Source organism: Lutra lutra, chromosome Y (assembly GCF_902655055.1).
Source record: "Lutra lutra chromosome Y, mLutLut1.2, whole genome shotgun sequence".
NCBI classification, from domain to species: domain Eukaryota; kingdom Metazoa; phylum Chordata; class Mammalia; order Carnivora; family Mustelidae; genus Lutra; species Lutra lutra.
Window position 1 is genome coordinate 1,401,504 of NC_062297.1, and position 19,873 is coordinate 1,421,376.

The 19,873-nt window shown below is 39.9% G+C and overlaps 1 protein-coding gene across 2 annotated transcripts in view; it reads left to right on the forward strand.

The window, feature by feature from the left end:
- The first annotated feature begins 18,246 nt into the window (after positions 1 to 18,246).
- LOC125092613 (eukaryotic translation initiation factor 2 subunit 3, X-linked-like) overlaps positions 18,247 to 19,873 on the forward strand; it is a 41,244-nt gene continuing 39,617 nt past the window's right edge. For both annotated transcript variants that reach the window (XM_047717019.1, XM_047717020.1), the window contains exons 1-2: positions 18,247 to 18,356; positions 18,989 to 19,052. In XM_047717019.1, the coding sequence (XP_047572975.1) occupies positions 18,288 to 18,356; positions 18,989 to 19,052 (133 nt within the window). In that variant the 5' untranslated portion in view covers positions 18,247 to 18,287. The remainder of the gene's footprint in view (positions 18,357 to 18,988; positions 19,053 to 19,873) is intronic.

Consider the following 19,873-nt stretch of genomic DNA (forward strand, 5'->3'; position numbering starts at 1 on the left):
ACTGGATAGAAAAACACAAGCACTATATATTTTCATCTACATGTGAAGTGAAGTTAAAAAAAAAAAAAAAAAAAAGGAGACATACAGAGAACTGATGGTTGCCAGAGGGAATAGGTTGGGGGGGATGGGCAAAGTAAGTGAAGGTGATTAAGAACAAACTTCCAATTATAAAATAAATAAATCACAGAGATGAGAAGTCCAGCTGTACTCTATAAATAAAAAATTCTGACTTTTAAAAAATTTATTTTATAAAGACATGAAAAAAGAAAAAAAAAGTGTGTGCACACATGTGCAAGCAGGAGGAAGGGTAGAGGGAGAGGGAGAATCTGAAGCCAACTCCACATTGAACAGGGAGCCCAATGGGAACTTGATCCCAGGACTCTGAGATCAAGACCTGAGCTGAAAGTAAGAGGAGGAAGCTTAACCAACTGAGCCACCCTGGTACCCCTGACACATTTTCATTTTCATTCCATTCACAACAATTTCTAATTTCCTCATGTGGTTTGTTATTGTTGTTACTCATAGATTATTTAGAAAGGTATTGTTTCCAAATATTTGTGGTTTTCCAAAGTTCCTTCTATTATTCATTTAAAAATTAGGAGACCAGCATGGCTCAGCTGGTTGAGCGTCTGCTTTCTGCTCAGATCATGGTCCCAGAGGCCCAGCAGGGAGTCTGTTTTTCCCTCTCCCCCTTACTGCTTCCTTTCTCTCTCACTCTCTCTCAAATAAAATCTTTAAAATAAATAAATAAATAATATTTTTTACATCCCTTTCATTTATTGACACTTTTTGGTTTTGTTTTAGTTTTTTTTTAAGATTTTATTTATTTATTTGACAGAGATCACAAGTAGGCAGAGGGGCGGGCAGGGAGAGAGGGGGAAGCAGGCTCCCCTCTGAGCAGAGAGCCCGATGCAGGATTAGATCCCAGGACCCTGAGATCATGACCAGAGCCAAAGGCAGAGGCTTTAACCCACTGAGCCACCCAGGTGCCCAAGGTTTTTTAATGATAAGCCCATGGTTTACCCTGGAGTATGTCCTTGAGGATCCAGACAATAAGTTAGTAGACAAAAGCTTAAAAGCAGCTTTTACAAATATGTTCAAAGAAGTAAAGGAGATCAAGTTAAAGATTTAAGGAATATGAGCAATTACTCACCAAATATAGAATATGAACAAAGACAGAAGTTGTACACTTAGGGGACCTGGGTGGCCCAGTCGTTAAGCATCTGCCTTCAGCTCAGGTCATAATCCCAGTGTCGTGGGATAGAGCCCTGCATCAAGCTCCCTGCTCAGTGGTAAGCCTGCTTCTGCTTCTCTCTTCTCCCCCTCCCACTGCTTGTGTTTCCTCTCTCACTGGGTCTCTCTCTTTCTCTGTCAAATAAATAAATAAGTAAAATCTTTCTAAATAAATAAATATTTTTTAAAAAGTTGTACACTCGGGGTGCCTGGGTGGCTCAGGGGGTTAAAGCCTCTGCTTTCGGCTCAGGTCATGATCCCAGGGTCCTGGGATCGAGCCCCACATCGGGCTCTCTGCTCCGTGGAGAGCCTGCTTTCTCCTCTCTCTCTCTGCCTGCCTCTCTTGCCTACTTGTAATCTCTGTTTGTCAAATAAATAAATAAAATCTTAAAAAAAAAAAAAGTTGTACACTCACTCAGAGATCTTATTCCTGATTACATTTCAATGGCATCACTTTCTTGTGAAAGATACTCCTGGGTTGGAGATTCAAGTACATTGCAAAGGACATTTGTTTTTTGGATTCCACATATAAATGAAATCCTATGGTATGTGATTAAACAAACAAAAACAAGGAGGTATTTTTGAGTTGAGGATATCAATAAATAAAATGAAAAATTCAGAATATTCTCTCAATAATAGTTTTGAGGTGACCTAAGTAAATAAAAAAGAACAAGGAAATGAAGAAATGAGACATAATGGTAGATCTTAATTTACCTTTATCAACAATTTAATATAAACAGGTACTCCAAAAGCAGAGATTATTATACTAGAGATCTTAAGAACACACATAAGATACGTAAATATTTGTGTTAAAAAAAGAGAGATGGGGACGCCTGGGTGGCTCAGTTGGTTAAGCAGCTGCCTTCGGCTCAGGTCATGATCCCAGCGTCCTGGGATCGAGTCCCGCATAGGGCTCCTTGCTCAGCAGGAGCCTGCTTCTCCCTCTGCCTCTGCCTGCCATTCTGTCTGCCTGTGCTCGCTCTCTCTCCCTCTCTCTCTGACAAAAAAAAAAAAAAAAAAAAGAGAGAGATGGGGGGGAAGGCAAAGACTACATTTCACAAGATAGCTATTTGTCTAAAAACAGTCTATCTAAAGTATTTCCAATAGTATTAGGTAACCAATGAATGGAATTACTCTAAGGGAAATAAATTGGTAATTGAGATAGCTATTTGATCAAAGATACAGAGTGAATCTCCCTAGAAAGCTGATCACAAACTAAGTTTCTTATTTACCCTCGTAGCCCAACAAACAAGTATCTGCTGGCAGTTGTTAGAATAACCACCTGTCCTACCTGCAGGGGATTCAGAAATATTCATCTTTAGATGTATTGTCCTCCACTTATTGTAATAGGCTTAGAGTACTTGGGAGGCATTAGGACAAGTTCGAAGAAGGGGGCTTAACTCAGCCTTTGAAGTATGAAGACCGCTGCTTTCAGGTGATGATCTGTAAATTGAGTACAAATGGAAGCCAGAGTAAAAAGACTGAGAAAGGGGAATAGCTTGACAAGTGCATTCTTGTAGTAGGGGAGACAGCGGAATGTAGGATAAGACTGCAGAGGAGACAAGAGAAAGAGGAAAAGATCAAGAAGACCACTTGAGAACAGAATGTGGCAGTCCTTTCACATTTGTTTGTTGGTTCTCATTGTATGAATTATACTGATTAAAAATTATTCTTCTGTAAATTGTTTATTCATATTAGAATTTAATTATGTAAATTGTTAATTTGTAATCTACTATAATCTACTTATTTATTCCAAGTACTTATCAATACTTCTATCAAGGACAAATGTGGATGTTAAAGCTGAGAAAAATGATTTTATTCAGTAAGCACTGACAGGAGAAAGAGTTGATCTCCATTTTGATTTGTGCAGACATGACTGCACATATTAAATGCAAAATGACAGACTGGGGAGGGAAACAACTGCAAACAAATTAAGCCAGACTAAGGAAAGTAAAAAATTACAAAGGGTTGGTCATTGTAAATGTGGTTAAGATCATGTTGTGCAGGTGTGCCTGTGTGGTTCAGTCGTTAAACGTCTGCCTTTGGCTCAGGTCATGATCCCAGGATCATGGGATTGAGTGCTACAGCGGGCTCCCTGCTCAGTGGGAAGCCTGCTTCTCCCTCTCCCACACGCCCTGCTTGTGTCCCCTCTCTCGGTATTTGTCTCTGTCAAATAAATAAATAAAATCATTTAAAAAAAGATCATGTTGGGTGCCTGGGTGGCTCAGTGGGTTGGGCCGCTGCCTTCGGCTCAGGTCATGATCTCAGGGTCCTGGGATCGAGTCCCGCATCGGGCTCTCTGCTCAGCAGGGAGCCTGCTTCCCTTCCTCTCTCTCTGCCTGCCTCTCTGTCTGCTTGTGATCTCTCTCTCTCTCTGTCAAATAAATAAATAAAATCTTTAAAAAAAAAAAAAAAAGATCATGTTGTATAGTAGCTGGTAATTATAAAAATTGGGATTCTACCCTCCCTATATGGGAGACAGAGATCTTATTCCTGATTACATTTCAATGGCATCACTTTCTTGTGAAAGATACTTCTGGGTTGGAGATTCAAGTACATTGCAAAGGGACATTTGTTTTTTAGATTCCACATATAAATGAAATCCTATGGTATGTGATTAAACAAACAAAAAGCAAAATCACACCAATATACAGAGAGAACTGATGGTTACCAGAGTGGATGATGGGGGTTGGACAAACAGGGAAGTAAGAACCATGGGCTTCTAATGAAGGATACTCTGAAGAAGGGCAGGTGGAGACAAGGTCCCTGCCCTAAGAGGAAACCACTTTTTTTTTTTAACATTTTATTTATTTATTTGACAGAAAGAGAGATCACAAGTAGGCAGAGCAGCAGAGCGGGGGTCGGGGGCTGGGGCGGTGGGGGAGCAGGCTCCCTGCTGAGCAGACAGCCCGATGTGGGGCTCCATCTCAGGACCCTGAGACCATGACCCCAGCCGAAAGCAGAGGCTTAACCCACTGAGCCACCCAGGCACTCCAGAGGAAACCACTCTTTTTTTTTTTTTTAAGATTTTATTTATTTGATAGAGAGCACGTGGGAGCACAGGCAGAGTGTCAGGCAGAGGCAGAGGGAGAAGCAGGCTCCCTGCCGAGCAAGGAGCCCAATGTGGGACTCCATCCCAGGACCCTGGGAACATGACCCGAGCGAAGGCAGCTGCTTAACCAACTGAGCCACCCAGGCGTCCCGAGGAAACCACTCTTAAAAGAATGTTTTTTTAAGTGTGGAAGGAGCTCTCCACTCTTTTCCATGTAAACAGCTACCTGATAGGTAGAAGAACTCGTGGTCAAAAACCTGATTGGATGACAGGTTGCATGGAGGATTAATAACGTTAAAATATTAGTCCATCAGCAATCCTTTTAAGACCCCTAGACTTAGAAACTCCTATGGCAACCCTCTCAGATTCCCTCCCTCTCGGGGATCTTTGTGCTCTTACTCAATAAACTTTGCCTGCTGCCTAGCACTCTTTTTCAGGTCTACGTCTTCCTTCCTCAAAGTGTCGTGACCAAGAACCCAGGCACTGAAGGAAAACAAATCCTGAAATTCTTCCAGTTATGGAATCAATAAATTATAGGAACAAAAGGTACACCACAGGTAATACAGTTGATGTTGTTGTAAAAGTGTTGTATGGTGACAGATGGTGGCTAACCTTGTGAGCACAGCCTAGGTACAGATTTTTCAAATCATTACTGTACACGGAAACTAACATAATATTTTATGTCAGATACACACCAAAAAAAAATATAATAAAATTTAAACATTTTTTAAAAACCAAAGGGACAAACTCAAAATTGTACATAACCTCTTTCTCAGTGAATCCCCTAAGAAAAAGTCAGGGATCTATTCTCAGATACTGGCTAGAATAAATGCTAAATCCTATTGAGAGCCTTGAACTTTCTAGACATGAACTTAAAAAGGTCCTGAGTTGTCCCAACAATGCAGTCTCACACTGCTAGAACCCATGTTAAGTCTCTTACTATAGGGCTTTAGATGCAGTGCTTATAAGGACAGTTTTTACAGTGCTTCCCTCTAAATAAGTAGCCTATAAAAGGACCCCAATGGTCCCTACTTTATAATATTTAAATCCTTTAATCATTTCCTTCCTCTGAGTATATTGGGGTTGTGACCATCTAGTTACAAATAGAATGCAGTAATAGTGATGTGATGTCCTTTCTGATACAAAGGATCAGAAGGATACAAAGACTATTATTTCTAACTTCTTGTTTGCTTTCTCAATCTCTCTTTGGGAAGACAACTGCTGTTATGTGTTGAATATAAACAACTTTGTTGTTGTTAATGGGAGCTCTTGATCTGAAAAGACATTACCACTCAGACAATGGTACATTTGATATCATGCATAACAAAATCTTTTAAATTCGAAAATGCACAAAATACTACAAAGCTTAATCATTAAGAAATTAGTTCGTAAACAAACCTCACAAAAGAATTTCATGTCAACCACATTATAAGGAACTAATATCTCTGACCAATAGTCACAAAGAAACTGAGGCCACTAATTCCTTAATAATGGAACTTAGACAAAGATGGAAGCAAGAAGAGGGTAAAGATGCTATGGCAACAATCAAGATGAAACAATAGTGACTACAGTGGAGAAAGTGAGAAGTGGTTTGACTTCATTAGTATTCTGAAGATTGAGCCATCAGGATTTCTCAGATGAAAGTAGAAGGGAAGGAAGAACTCAAGGATGAGAGCAAAATTTCTGACTGACCAACTGGAAGGATGGAGTTGTCATTTCCTGAGATGAAGAAGACTGCAAGAGGAAAAGAACTGAGGAGGCAGGGGAAATCAGGCACTCTGTTTGGTTTAAGTCAAGATAGTGACATGTATTAAATACCTAAGTGGAGCTGTCTAGGAGGTACTTGGATAAATCAGTCAAAATATCAAGGCTAAATATATAAACCTTTGGGATTTACTGGGATACAGAAGAGACTGCCAAAGGCTAGAGAGACATAAATAAAAGAAAAAAGTACAAGGAATGAGCCTTGGCTTACCTCAAATTTAGGGAACAATCCTGGAAACTAGGGACAGACAAGATCAGACAATGAATGTGATTTATCAAGAGCCATCAACTATTACTTTAAAAAAAAAAAAGAATGTCACCATTTTAACTAAGATTTATTTTGAAACAATGAGGACAATTAAGTAATAAAATAAAATAAAATAAAAACAACAAATTCAAATGAAATGAATTTGTATTCTCTATAGACAATTAGACGTAGTATTATACTCAGGAAAACTTAAGTGACAAACTAAGAACATGTGTACATACATATCCACACATGCACACACATCCTAAGTGTGAATGCCTTAGAGCTGAAAGGAAATGTGGCACTGAAACACTGTTATATATTACTTTTAAGAAAGAAATGGAAAATGAAACAAGATGGGATCAGGAGGGAAACAAACCATAAGAGACTCTTAATGTCACAAAACAAACTGAGGGTGGCCAGGGGGAGGAGGGAAGGGAGAGGGTGGTTGGGTTATGGACATTGGGGAGGGTATGTGCTATGGTGAGTGCTGTGAAGTGTGTAAACCTGGTGATTCACAGACCTGTACCCTTGGGGCTAATAACCCATTATATGTTAATAAAAAAAATAAAAAATAAAAAGAAAGAAATGGAGAAGAGCCTTTAGTAACTGTTATCTCAAGTATGACTTTAGTGTTGGGATTCTAATTAACAACAGAGAATTGTACTGAATTTAGACTCTGCGGTTATTTAGAGTTCTGTCATCCTGGAGACTCCTAGGCCCCCTAAACTCAGAATAGGCCCCCTAAACTCAGAATAGGCCCCCTAAACTCAGAATTGACCCCCTGAACAACACCTCCTAAACTTAAGGATGACATCCTGAACTCAAGAAACCACTACAAGCTTCTACCTCTCAATTTGATCTTTTAGAAACCAATGAATTCCTGAGCCTGTGCAGATGTACTAGAATGTGCCCCAACAATTAATTCCACTTCCAGATAAAGGAAATTTTCAACTTTTAATATCTATTGGCCCTACTGCTGGCTCCCAGGGAAGGAAACTATACTTTATCTCCCAAGATCAAAATGACTTGGCAAAACTTCAAAGCATAGGCTCTATTTCTGCCCTAAGCACACATTGTATATTTCCTTTGTTTAAAAAAAAATAACAGAAAGGGGACATCTTAAGTGGCTCAGTTGTTAAGCATTTGCCTTTGGCTCAGGTCATGATCCTGGGGTCCTGGGATCAAGCCCCACATCAGGCTCCCTCCTCCGTGGGAACCCTGCTTCTTCATCTCTCACTCCCTCTGCTTGTGCTCCCTCTCCTACTGTCTCTGTCAAATAAATAAAACCTTCAAAAAAAAAAGTAACAAAAAGCCTTCCAAACATAAAAAAAAAAAAGGAAAACACCTTCCTTATTCCCAAAAGATTAAAGTCATACAGCCCTGCATATACTAGAAACTTGATAAGTTGAAATGTCCTTTGTCTAAACAAGGTAAGCTGGAGTGTCGTCTAAAATCTTTTAAGTTTTTATGTAAAAAATGTATATAACCCTATACAAAATGTTCCTTTGCAAGGACACTTTCCTCTCTTTTTGAATATTGTGTATCTTAGGCAGCCGTCCTAAACTTGAGTCCAAATAAAACTTTATTTCCTTTAGAAATTCTAAAATACTTGTTTATTTTGTGTTGACATTTCTTGGCATAGTCATCAGGGTATCAGAGCAACTCACCTGAAATCACCTGTGGGTCATCTGGAACTCAGTGCTCAGTGCCAGCATGGGCCTTTTGTGACTCCGCAAGTTCTTAGCACCTTACAGGTGTATGAGTTCTCCTTATATCTGGATCTCTTCAGTTTGACTTGGAGATCCTACTTTTATTCAAGGTGTGATGTTACTAGTAATGTTCTCTAGGTGGGAAGAACCTAAGAGGGATTGGAGTGGATGGGCTGGCTGTTTCAATTTGCATTATACTGATTTATGTTATGGAGATAAGTCAATCAGTAATTGTAGGTAACTAAAAGCCTACAAAAGTGTCTGAGGATACTCTTCCAAACAGACAGTGGTTCCATAGACTTCCCCATCTTTCAAGGTAGTTAAAAACAGGCTTATACAGGGACACACTCACATAAGGATTGACAGTCCGGTGCTCTGAACCCCCTTGATGGTCTCAGACCTTATTGGGAGAAACTGAGACACATTAAGGGAGTACAGCACAACCACTTGGAAATAATAGAAACAGCACCCTCTGAATTCATTACACCCTTAGATTTTGCTCAAAGCTTATTCCCAAAATGAAACTAAAGGAATGGAGAAGTGTGCTTTAAAATACAGACAACTCATGGAAAACTAACCACCGCCCTCAGGGACTCTGGCAGGCTCTATGCACAACACATATGAGCCTCAACTTGTAAGAACTTACTTAAATGGAAAATTTAACTAAGGATAAGCTGAATCTCAGGTAGCCCAAATGGCCTTTTTTTGAAACATGTGAATTAGTTCCTTCCAGGCACAATTATAGAGAGTGTGCGATAAGACTAACCAACCAGAAACCAGGAAGCCATTTGGTTCAGTCAATGACGCCAACTTTTGAGGAGGAATCAATGCCCAAAGAGATACTCTGCAACTTTTGGTATCTTTGGGTAAAAGTGCACATATTCTAGTTTAAAATGGAAAATAACTAACTAATGGATCCATAAATTATAATGCTATCTTGTGATTAGATTTGTTTCAATAAAAGGGAGATATTTGGAAAGTAGGTCTTTAATGTCCACTTACAAATATTAGTAAAAGGAAAGGTAGGGACGCCTGGGTGGCTCAGTTGGTTAAGCAGCTGCCTTCGGCTCAGATCATGATCCCAGCGTCCTGGGATCGAGTCCCACATCAGGCTCCTTGCTTGGCGGGGAGCCTGCTTCTCCCTCTGCCTCTGCCTGCCATTCTGTCCACCTGTGCTCGCTCTCTCTCCCTCTCTCTCTGACAAATAAATAAAAAAAAAAAAAAGGAAAGGTAGATTTTGTTTGCATCCTCTGGATGAGATTGCTAAAATTAATTTGTAAAGGAGCTCTATTTATTTGGTTTAAAGGCAAGCACTTATAAAAAGTGGGCATTCTAAAACTCAGAAAGATAAGAACTAGCCCAAATGTTTTTCATGTTCATGTGAACTGAGATAATCTTTGATAAATTAAAAGTCAAGGTTGTTGGTTTACTTAGACTTGTCTTTAGTGTTACCAGTACTAAATATAAAAGTAATCCTAAAACTGTTGAAAGAGCCAAGACGCCCTTCAACAGATGAACTGATAAAGTGGATATACAAAGGAATATTATTCAGTCATCAGAAAGGATGAATACCCAGCTTTTGTTATCAACATTGATGGAACTGGCAGAGATTATGTTGAGTAAAATAAGTCAAGCAGAGAAAGTCAATTATCATATGGTTTCACTTACTTGTGGAGCATACGGAATAACATGGAGGACAGCAAGAAAAGGGAAGAAAAAGTGAACTGGGGGAAATTGGGAATGAGAGATGAACCACCAGAGACTGTGGACTCAGAAACAAACTGAAGGTTTCAGATGGGAGGGGTTGGGGTAGGGTGAGCCTACTGATGGGTACTAAGGAGGGCACAGATTGCATGGAGCACTGAGTGCTATACACAAACAATGAATCTTGGAACACTACATCAAAAATTAATGATGTGGGGCGCCTGGGTGGCTCAGTGGGTTAAGCCTCTGCCTTCGGCTCAGGTCATGATCTCAGGGTCCTGGGATCGAGTCCCACATCGGGCTCTCTGCTTGGCAGGGAGCCTGCTTCCTCCTCTCTCTCTCTCTCTCTGCCTGCCTCTCTGCCTACTTGTGATCTCGCTCTGTCAAATAAATAAATAAAATCTAAAAAAAAAAATTAATGATGTATTGCATGGTGACTACATAACAATAAAAAATTTTTTAAAAAAGCATTCTACCAAGGTTTAGCATAGGTCAAATAAGTTCTACCTCTGTTGCAATTTGTGAAAATAGATCACTTTAAAATAGTGATTGGGGCGCCTGGGTGGTTCAGTGGGTTAAGCCTCTGCCTTTGGCTCAGGTCATGGTGTCAGGGCCCTGGGATCGAGCCCCATACCGGGCTCTCTGCTCAGCAGGGAGCCTGCTCACCCACTTGCCTCCCCCACCTCCCCCGCCTGCCTCTCTGCTTACTTGTGATTTCTCTCTCTCTGTCAAATAAAATCATTAAAAAAAATAGTGATTGATTTTGTCTCTGTCATTTGATGAGTAATTGTTAAGAGCAAAGAGAAATGAAAAGTTACTTTTAAATATCTTCCAAAATCTTTGGTAACCTAAAACCCTGAAGTTTTATTAAGTGAAGATCTCCATTGGGTTAAGTTCATTGGACATCTAAATCTTTTCCAAGATAAAATAGTGAAATATTTAATTAACTACTAAACATAGGTTTGTCTATCTCATTACAGAGAAACTAAAGATAAATTTGAGTGTGCTAGCAAATGTGTCTTATGTCTTACTGAAATTTGTACTACGAAAAGATATGTTTCTAAAAATTATTAAATATAGTCATGTATTTGACAATCATAAGAATTCTGATATAACAGACAGCTCACAATAGGTTACTCCTGAGAGGGGAAAACAAACAAAAAAAACACCTCTCTATATTCTGATAAATAAAGGGAAACATTTTAAATTTCTTTCTAAGTTAACATGACTATACATAAACTTTATTCAAACCAAAAGCCTGATTTATGACTCTTGTCATATCCATTTGTACACCTGCTTTGTGAATGAGTAGCTTAAAGAAAAAACATCTTTTCATTGTATCTGTTAGTACTCCTACTGCCTGCGTTCCTTTATAACAAAACTGATGATCCCTGCCTATATCCTAATGTATTTTTTTTTTTTTGAGCTTTCACAAAATGTAAAAGTATATAATCCTCTAAAACCTGTTCACTCTCTGGAGCTTTGTTCCCTCTGAAGTGCATTATTTCCTGGCCAGCTTACCTAACTGGGGCTTGAATAAAATTCTCATTCTTACGTTTAGAGATTTTATTTTTTTAAAAGATTTTATTTATTTATTTGACAGACAGAAATCACAAGAAGGCAGAGAGAGAGAGGAGGAAGCAGACTCCCCGTGGAGCAGAGAGCCCGATGTGGGGCTCCATCCCAGGACCCTGGGATCATGACCCGAGCCGAAGGCAGAGGCCTTAACCTGCTAAGCCACCCAGGAGCCCCACCTTTAGAGATTTTAAAAGATTTGTTCATTTTGTATACACAACAGATTTTCAATTATCTTTAAGGTGTTAAAGATAATTAAAAGATAATAAAACTAAATTGGGTAAGAATTTCTGGAACTACTGGAAAAACTGTACTCAAACAGAGCAAGAATTAATTACATGGACTAAACAATGATTCTACCTTTTATGACTCTTGTTTGGAACATGGGTGATTGTGTTTGCTCTTTCAGATTTTTTTTTTTTTAAGATTTATTCATTTATTGGGCTGCCTGGGTGGCTCAGTGGGTTGAGTCTGCCTTCAATTCAGGTCATATCAGAATCCTGGGATTGAGTCCCGTGTCAGGCTACCAGGTCAGTAGGGACTCTCCCTCTCCCCATAAAGTATTTTTTAAAAGGCTTATTTATTTATTTGAGAGAGACAGAGAGGGGGAATGAAATGAGGGACAGACAGAGAGAAAGAAAAGGGAGAGAAACAGAATCTCTGCTGAATTCAGGTCCAGAACTTAAGATCCTGGGATCATGACTTGAGCAGAAATCAAGAGTAGGCCAACTGAACCACCCAGGTGGCCCTACTCTTCAGATTAAAGAAATATTTTTCTCTTAAGATGTTAACACTTGCATAAACTTGATAAAATATTCCTCTGTAAACAATTGGAAATATTTCTGTTTTCTCCTTATTTGAATTCTCAGAATTCAGAAACTCTCAATGAGTACTCTTTCAAGGCAATCACAGTCATTTACATGAGTTCAATAAGAATCTGTTCTCTTTATAACAGGACACCACTGGAAACACTAGTTATCTTAACAAGACTTTGCCTGGATGCCGTCTTTGAGAAAGACATGCATAGACTCAGATATGAACAGACAGCTTCGAGGGACTACAGTTGACTTTATGAAACCTGGAGCCATAAAGCCCCTTGGAACTGTTGTTCTGATACTGTCCTTAGAAAGTTCCCAGCAGCCTTACCAGTAAAGAGTAAAGAATGTTACTTCCTGGCAGATGCAGGAACATCAGGATATATTGGGGACCTGGCAAAGAAAGGAATTCACCCAAATTTACAGGTATTGCTGGCAACACTGATGACAAGTATGTAGCTTGGCTTCTGACCTTCTGAAAATCTATTAAAAGTACAATCAAAGGGATGCCTGGGTGGCTCAGTCGGTTAGGCCGCTGCCTTCATCTTATGGCCATGATCCCAGGATCCTGGGATCCAGTCCCTCATCCTGCTTCTCTCTCTGCTTCTGCCTGCCACTCTGCCTGCTTGTGCACACTCCCTCCCTGACAAACAAATAAATAAATAAAATCTAAAAATGCAATCTAAGATTACTTGTTAAAAGTTCCAGCAAAGCATGTATTAGAAAGCTTGTATGATCAATCACTATTCTTGTTGCATGTATATAAATAATTAGGCCAACTTTGATAAAACTTGGGTTGTTTTACAAATTAGTGTTAACTTGGGTGTCTTTGACAGAAATGAGGATGATTTTATTTTTAAAGATTTATTCAATCATTCATTCATTCATTTGAGGGAGAGTGACAGGGGAGGGGCAGAAGCAGAGGGAGAAAGCGTAAACATAATCTCCACTGAGCACAGACCCTGACACAGGTGCTGAAACTCACACCGTGCAATTACAACCTGAGTCCAAAATCAAGAGTCAGATGCTCAGGCTAATGAACTAACGACATATACCAGAAATGAGAGATAATTTCAGAAAGAAATCCATCTTCACTCTCCCTAATACACACAGAGCATGGGGGTACCCACAAACCAGTTTTGTACTACTATCACCACTCATGCCACTGCCATATTTGGTGCAGTTGGATTCCAGGACTGCTGGAACATCCTGTTGCACAAGGGACTTATCTCACTTGCTGTTTTCCTGCTGCTGTGAGGATTACAGCCAGGTACGCCTAATTCTGTATCTCTAGAAGTGGGCACACACCCAGCCACACTTGTCACCAGCATCTCAACATTGCTACATGACACCATATGACAACGATACCATCATTCACAGCACTGTGACCTCCTATAGTTCCATGCAGTACCTACTGGACATCTGTTGCCACTACCCATTAGGTATTTGGACCATAATTCCATCACCTCTCCTGCCTACAGTCTGTATATCCCAAAGTGTTACCCCCCAATGAAGAGGCTATCAAGATGACCAAACTCAAAGAAAACAGGCACCCTAACTACAATTATCCAGCCCTCTCCCCAGGGCCTGAGGCCTAGAGACCCCAACAGGGCTTAACATGCTTAGCATGCCTGGCTAGAGCCCTGGTGCTCTTCAAAGGCAGAAGAAAGCTCTCTTGAAACTCCCAATGCCAGCAATCTCATGCTCAATGGGAACCAGTGCAAGGGTACTTGCACTGGGGACCCTACAACATACTCTCACCATCCTTCCCCAGGAAAAGGTCAGCTGTCCAGTACATTGCTAGAATGGCCACGTTGCTATGATAAGACCAGGCACCTAAGATCGTTGGCTCTGTGTTGGCCACACACATATATCCACAAACACCAGGGCATGAACACACAAGCTGCTGCATTCAGCCCTAGCCCCAAAGGCCTAAATCTTAGGGGTAAGGACTGCCTGGAATACCCCCAGATTTTTGAAGAGAGAATAAAGTTAACGTCTTTAAAATAAAAGTTTCAATAACACACCTTTCCGGACGTTAGATTCTAATTCTGATGAATTAACTTTGCTTCTTGTTTGCCTGTAAAATTGGTCTGGATCCCGAATTATCCTGGTTTCCTCAAGTATCTGACTGACACTCTCCAAACTAAGGCTCCAATCTGGCTCCCATTTTCTTGACATGGGATCATCAAGGACTAAAAGTGCCCTTTTTCCAGAAACCCTGCAGAATGAAGCCGGACAACAGGAGGTAAATTTCAGAGAAATTGCCACAACAGCTCATAAGTAAAGAACCTTCATGCTCTAGCTCTATGGGATTACCAGAGAAATCTGAACTACAAACCAGAAAAACCCATCAGATTGCTGCTGCCTTCTCCCACTCCATCTGAGGATGCTTGGAGCTTGACATCTAGAAATCTCACTGCCAGCACTCGGGATTCAGACAATGGGTTTATAACTTGGTCCAACCGTTAACTTATGCTTTTTCTGTTGTTTCTGCTGTGTCCATACATATTAATTACTTGATTGCTTACACAACATAGGCCTAGCTTTGAAAGGTTGCCTGCAGGGCCACCTCCTAAAATGAGAATACTGTTTAACTAAATTACACTAAGCCTGGTTCACAAGATATGGAGGTCAAGAGAGAATAGTCAAACTCCAAAACTTTACCCCATTTCAACAGGAAGTAGCCAAAGTAGCAATCATCCCAGTTCAAGATTAAGAGATGATCATAACTCAGGGGAGAACCAGAACTGTGTCTATAGGGTTAATGAGGATGGAACTGTTGAGAACAAAGGCAAAAGAAATGAAGATAAAATTAAATTTCCAGGGCACCTGGGTGGCTCAGTGTGTTAAGCCTCTGCCTTTGGCTCAGGTCATGATCTCAGGGTCCTGGGATTGAAGCCTGCCGGGCTCTCTGCTCAGCGGGGAGCCTACTTACCCCTCTCTGCCTAATTGTGATGTTTCTCTCTCTCTCTGTCTCTCCATGTCAAATAAATAAATAAAATCTTTAAAATTTTTTTAAAATTAAATTTCCATACAATCTGTAGCCTATTGGCAAATACTTGATACAGAGAAAGTACCATCCTCCTCAAGGAGCTCACAAGACTTTAAAGTTGATGCTTTGCTAGAGGCAAAGGCTTGATAATAGCCATGTATGCAGGATCCTGTAAGTCTTCCTCAACAAAAGACAATCCTTTTAGAAACTTCCTTTATCTCTACAACCCCTACCCACAATACACATTAACGATCTTCCTTCAAACATACAACCCACTGATCTATCTGAAGATCTTATGACTAATGTTTTACTATTTTACCAAACAACAGTGTATAACTTTATCTTAACAGCAGCTAGCCCCTCAAGGTCTTAGAAACCTTGCTTCCAAATTCCTCGGGAACTTACACTATCATTATTAACTCCCCACTAATTAAAGTCGCTCCTCATAATCCCAGTGCAGCTCTTTCTGCCCATGGGTCCTATCCCTGTGCTTTAATAAAAACAATTTTTTGCTCCAAAAACATCTCAAGAATTCTTTAACTATTTGCTCCATTTGCTCCACATCCCATCAGAAACTAGCAGAAGTTAAGCTCGGTTTTCAAAGAACCATTTTCCCCTATCAGCTACTATGTCTTTTCAGACCCCACTAACAAACCCACCAGCTCTCTATGGTGCAAGATCAATGGATGTGCAAGATCAATGGATACAGATCTAGGCTATGAATTAGCAAAGACCTATATACAACAAATAAGGAGTCCAAGATTTCACCCAACTTATTAGCAGCCCTTAGAGCATATCCATGGCCTTCTCCTTATCATAAGATAACCTCCTGATGACAGGGGCTGAATTTAGACTCATATTGATGTTAAGTCTCCACCCAAAGATAAATATGAAATATATGTTCCGTATATGTTTACTCAATATTCATGCTTCGTTTTTCCTCATGAATAATCACGAATGTTCCTACCCTTTTATTAGAGGAATATGAAAGATTTTTTAAAGTCTATTCCAACATTACATTAGTTCCTTCAAATTGTAGTTACTGTAATTGTACTGTTCATCTATCTTTGTTATGTTATATCAAATGTAAAACTATACAGTCTAAACCAAGCACATGTACTATTTTTGCTTATCAGTTAGATTTAATAGAAAACATGTATCATTTTTAAGTTTCCCACCATTTACATTCCAGTAAGATCCCTCAAGAATAAGCTTTAGGTAAAATTTTTTTTAAAATACATATATATAGAGAGAGAAAAAAAATACATAAAACAAGGACTTGATGGACACAGAACAGACATGCCAATCACCCTGGCACCAATGGACATATAATTGATTACCAATGCTTTTTGAGAAAATATTATTGATCAAAAGGAGTAAATGATAAATAAAGGAAATTTCCAAACTTTAACTCATAAACCCTGGAATGCAAGGGAAGCTATACTGTAACATTTACCAAAGTTAGAATGGCTCAGCAAAACCTCAAAATCTGAGCACCACTGTACAGTTGTATCATTAAAGGAAATAAGCAAAAAGGACCATTCTGAACACAAAAATATGAAAAAGGAAACCAACCTGGTTCCCTTAAGACTAATGTCATAGTGATACATATACTACCAACTTGAGATAAGGTCTGAAACTATCTGGAATTTCCTTTGTGTAAAACTTTTAAGTAAAAGATATATGTAATCCTGCACAAAATGTTCCTTCTCAAGAACATTTTCTTCTTTATGAAGATGGAGTTTTATGGGCAGCTATCCTAAGTTGGGCTCAAATAAAACTTTCTTTCAGAAATTCTAGTAATATTTTTCAATTTTCAAGAACAATTATATTAATTCACTCTGAATATTTCTCTAAAGGCCTAATAAAAGGCATCTCCTTACCCTTATTCAGGGAGGCAAAGGTGACTCTTAACAAGTTCACTTGATGTAGTCTGTCCATAAGTCAACAAGAACCAGGACCCACTTTGGTTCTGCCACAGTTTTTCAATTAAATTCTTAAAAAAGAGGGGCGCCTGGGTGGCTCAGTGGGTTAAGCCTCTGCCTTCGGCTCAGGTCATGATCTCAGGGTCCTGGGATCGAGCCCCGCATCGGGCTCTCTGCTCAGCAGGGTGCCTGCTTCCCTTCCTCTCTCTCTCTGCCTGCCTCTCTGCCTACTTGTGATTTCTGTCTGTCAGATAACTAAATAAAATATTTTAAAAAAAATTTTCTTAAAAAAGAGTGACCACTTAATAATCTTTGGAACTCTGTGAAAGGAGCATATGAAGAGTCTTAGGTAATTCAATTTTGGCCTTCTCCATGTATTTTTTTGTCAGAAGGGTGCAAAATTGCTGTAATACAAACATCAATCACAACTTGGCCACCCAGGGAAAGCTACTTTCCAAATATTTTCACGTTTTAAAAATGAGATAAATGAAGTAGAGCTAAATTTTTTAAAATTAAATATAGAGTTATTGATATTGATATTAAAAAAGTGACTTTCTTGAATCTGCTTTTTACAAACATTCGGGCTCTCTGATACTTAAGATAAATACACTGAATGCAGTGATAGGAGGTGATGAAAATTTATCTAGAAATCTGAAAACAGACTAAGGACTTCGGTTTTGCCATCCCTGGGTCCCTGAGGACTTCACTGAAACCTCTTTAGACATCGCCCTCCCGCCATAAGTATGAATAGTTTTTTGGGCGTTAGTAAGTCTGCACGGCACTCTCCCAGCCAACCACCCAGATGCAGGAAGGCAGGCCTGGAACCCATGTTATAAAATTACGGATTTAGGAAAGAAACTTCACTGTTCAGGATCATATCCCAAAGAAGAGTACTACGTTCAGAACTCCGCCGTAGGAAATGGAAATGACCAGCGGTTCCGTCAATTGCGTCACTCACCTCGCGGGACTGACGAGAAACGTTCGACTTTGTAGGGTTGCCTTCGAAGTTGCCTGAACAAATATCCTTCATCTCTGTGACGGACAGATTCCCAAAGTTTGCTTTTATTTTTATAGTAAATATACCAGCAAGTACTATGTAAATGTAGGCAGAAAGAAGTCCAAACAGAGAGGCCCTTGCTTCACCCGCCATCCTTCTATGTCAGGCGTGGGCCCTGGTCGGTCTTCCGGTCTCCGCTTCTACGACAGGAGGGGACCTGCGTTCGGCTCGAAAACGGTCGGGATGACTTCCTTCCCCTCAGAGCACGATGGCGGGTGGTGAGGCTGGAGTAACTCTGGGGCAGCCGCATCTTTCTCGCCAGGATCTCTCCACATTGGTAAGGTTTCGTTCTGAGACATGCGGAGAGAGCTCAGGAGTCGGGATAGCCCGCCTTCCCAGCAGTCATTTAGACGGGACAGTGTTGAACTGTCAGGACAGTTGGTTAGGAGGAAAACGCTACAGCCGAACGCAGTACGCCGCGCTTGCGCTTCCGTCTGCACGTCCCCTTGTCTTCGAGACCAGCGAGCTGTTGAGATCGTTGGGAATTCAAGACCCATAAGGATTATGCTCAAAAGTATGCTGTTCAGATGTCTCTAAGATTTTTATCTCTGAAGGTCTGAGAAAAGCATATATTAAACAGATTAAGTTTGCACCTTTAAAGGGCTGGGCAGGGACCGTTTCTGAGGACTGCTAAAATTTGGAGCCTTTGCTTTTCATATCTGGAGTGAAGGTTGCAATTTTTCTTTTAAGCACAAACGCTTTTAGCATTTATTAGCCTGATCATTCTGTTTCCGGAATAAAGACACCTTTTATAGTAAAGGTATTTGTTTTGTTTTTTCTTTTGTTTTTGTTTTGTTTTGTAACCAGTAGGGAGTTGAATTGATGGTGGCGAGCTATACAAATAAAAACCAAAATCAAACTCCTGGTTTGTATTACACCGGGTAGATTTAATAAAATGTTTCATTGCAGGATGTTACCAAATTGACCCCACTCTCACAGGAAGTTATCAGCAGACAAGCCACAATTAACATAGGTAAGCAAACTGATTGCATACCATATTAAACTTTGAAGTCTTGACTTGGCTATTATCCAATAATGCTTTTTAATCTCTTGTACAAATAACTGAATTATAGAAGGATTCATATATCTATATAAACATTCATATATGTAAATTACATACTGTATGTAAGTTTATATGTATGTTCATATATATACGCACACAGGGAATGATATTTTCCCATAAATATACAAAATGAAATTCAGCCACGAACAAACCTGCTAGAGTTCCTTCAGAACACAGTGACTTCAGCTCACCTTCATGGCTCAATCCTTAAGCCTCTCCCTTCGGCTCAGGTCATGATCCCGGGGTCCTGAGATGGAGCCCCCACGTAGGGCTCCCTGCTCAGCAGGGAGCAAGATCCTCCTCTACCACTTCCCTCGCTTGTGTTCCCTCTCTCACTCTCTGTTTCTGTCAAATAAATAAAATCTTAAAAAAAAAAAACAAAACCCACAATGAATTCTCTTCATGTCTGGGTTAAGAAGCAAGTGTTACAAAAAGAGATAGATGGGGATGCTTAAGTGGTCCAGTGGGTTAAACCTCTGCCTTCAGCTCAGGTCATGATCTCAGAGCCCTGGGACCCAGTACCATGGAGCTCCCTGCTCAGGGGAGTCTGCTTCTCCCTCCCCCTCTGTGGTCTCACCTCTCTTTGTCTCAGATAAATAAAACAAAACCTTTTTTTAAAAATTACTGGATATATATATTTTTAAAAAGACATAGATTTGTGAAAAAACAGTATGTTCTACGGATAAGGTTGTGCATAAACCAGAGGTTAAGGAAGCCCTAAAATGCTAATG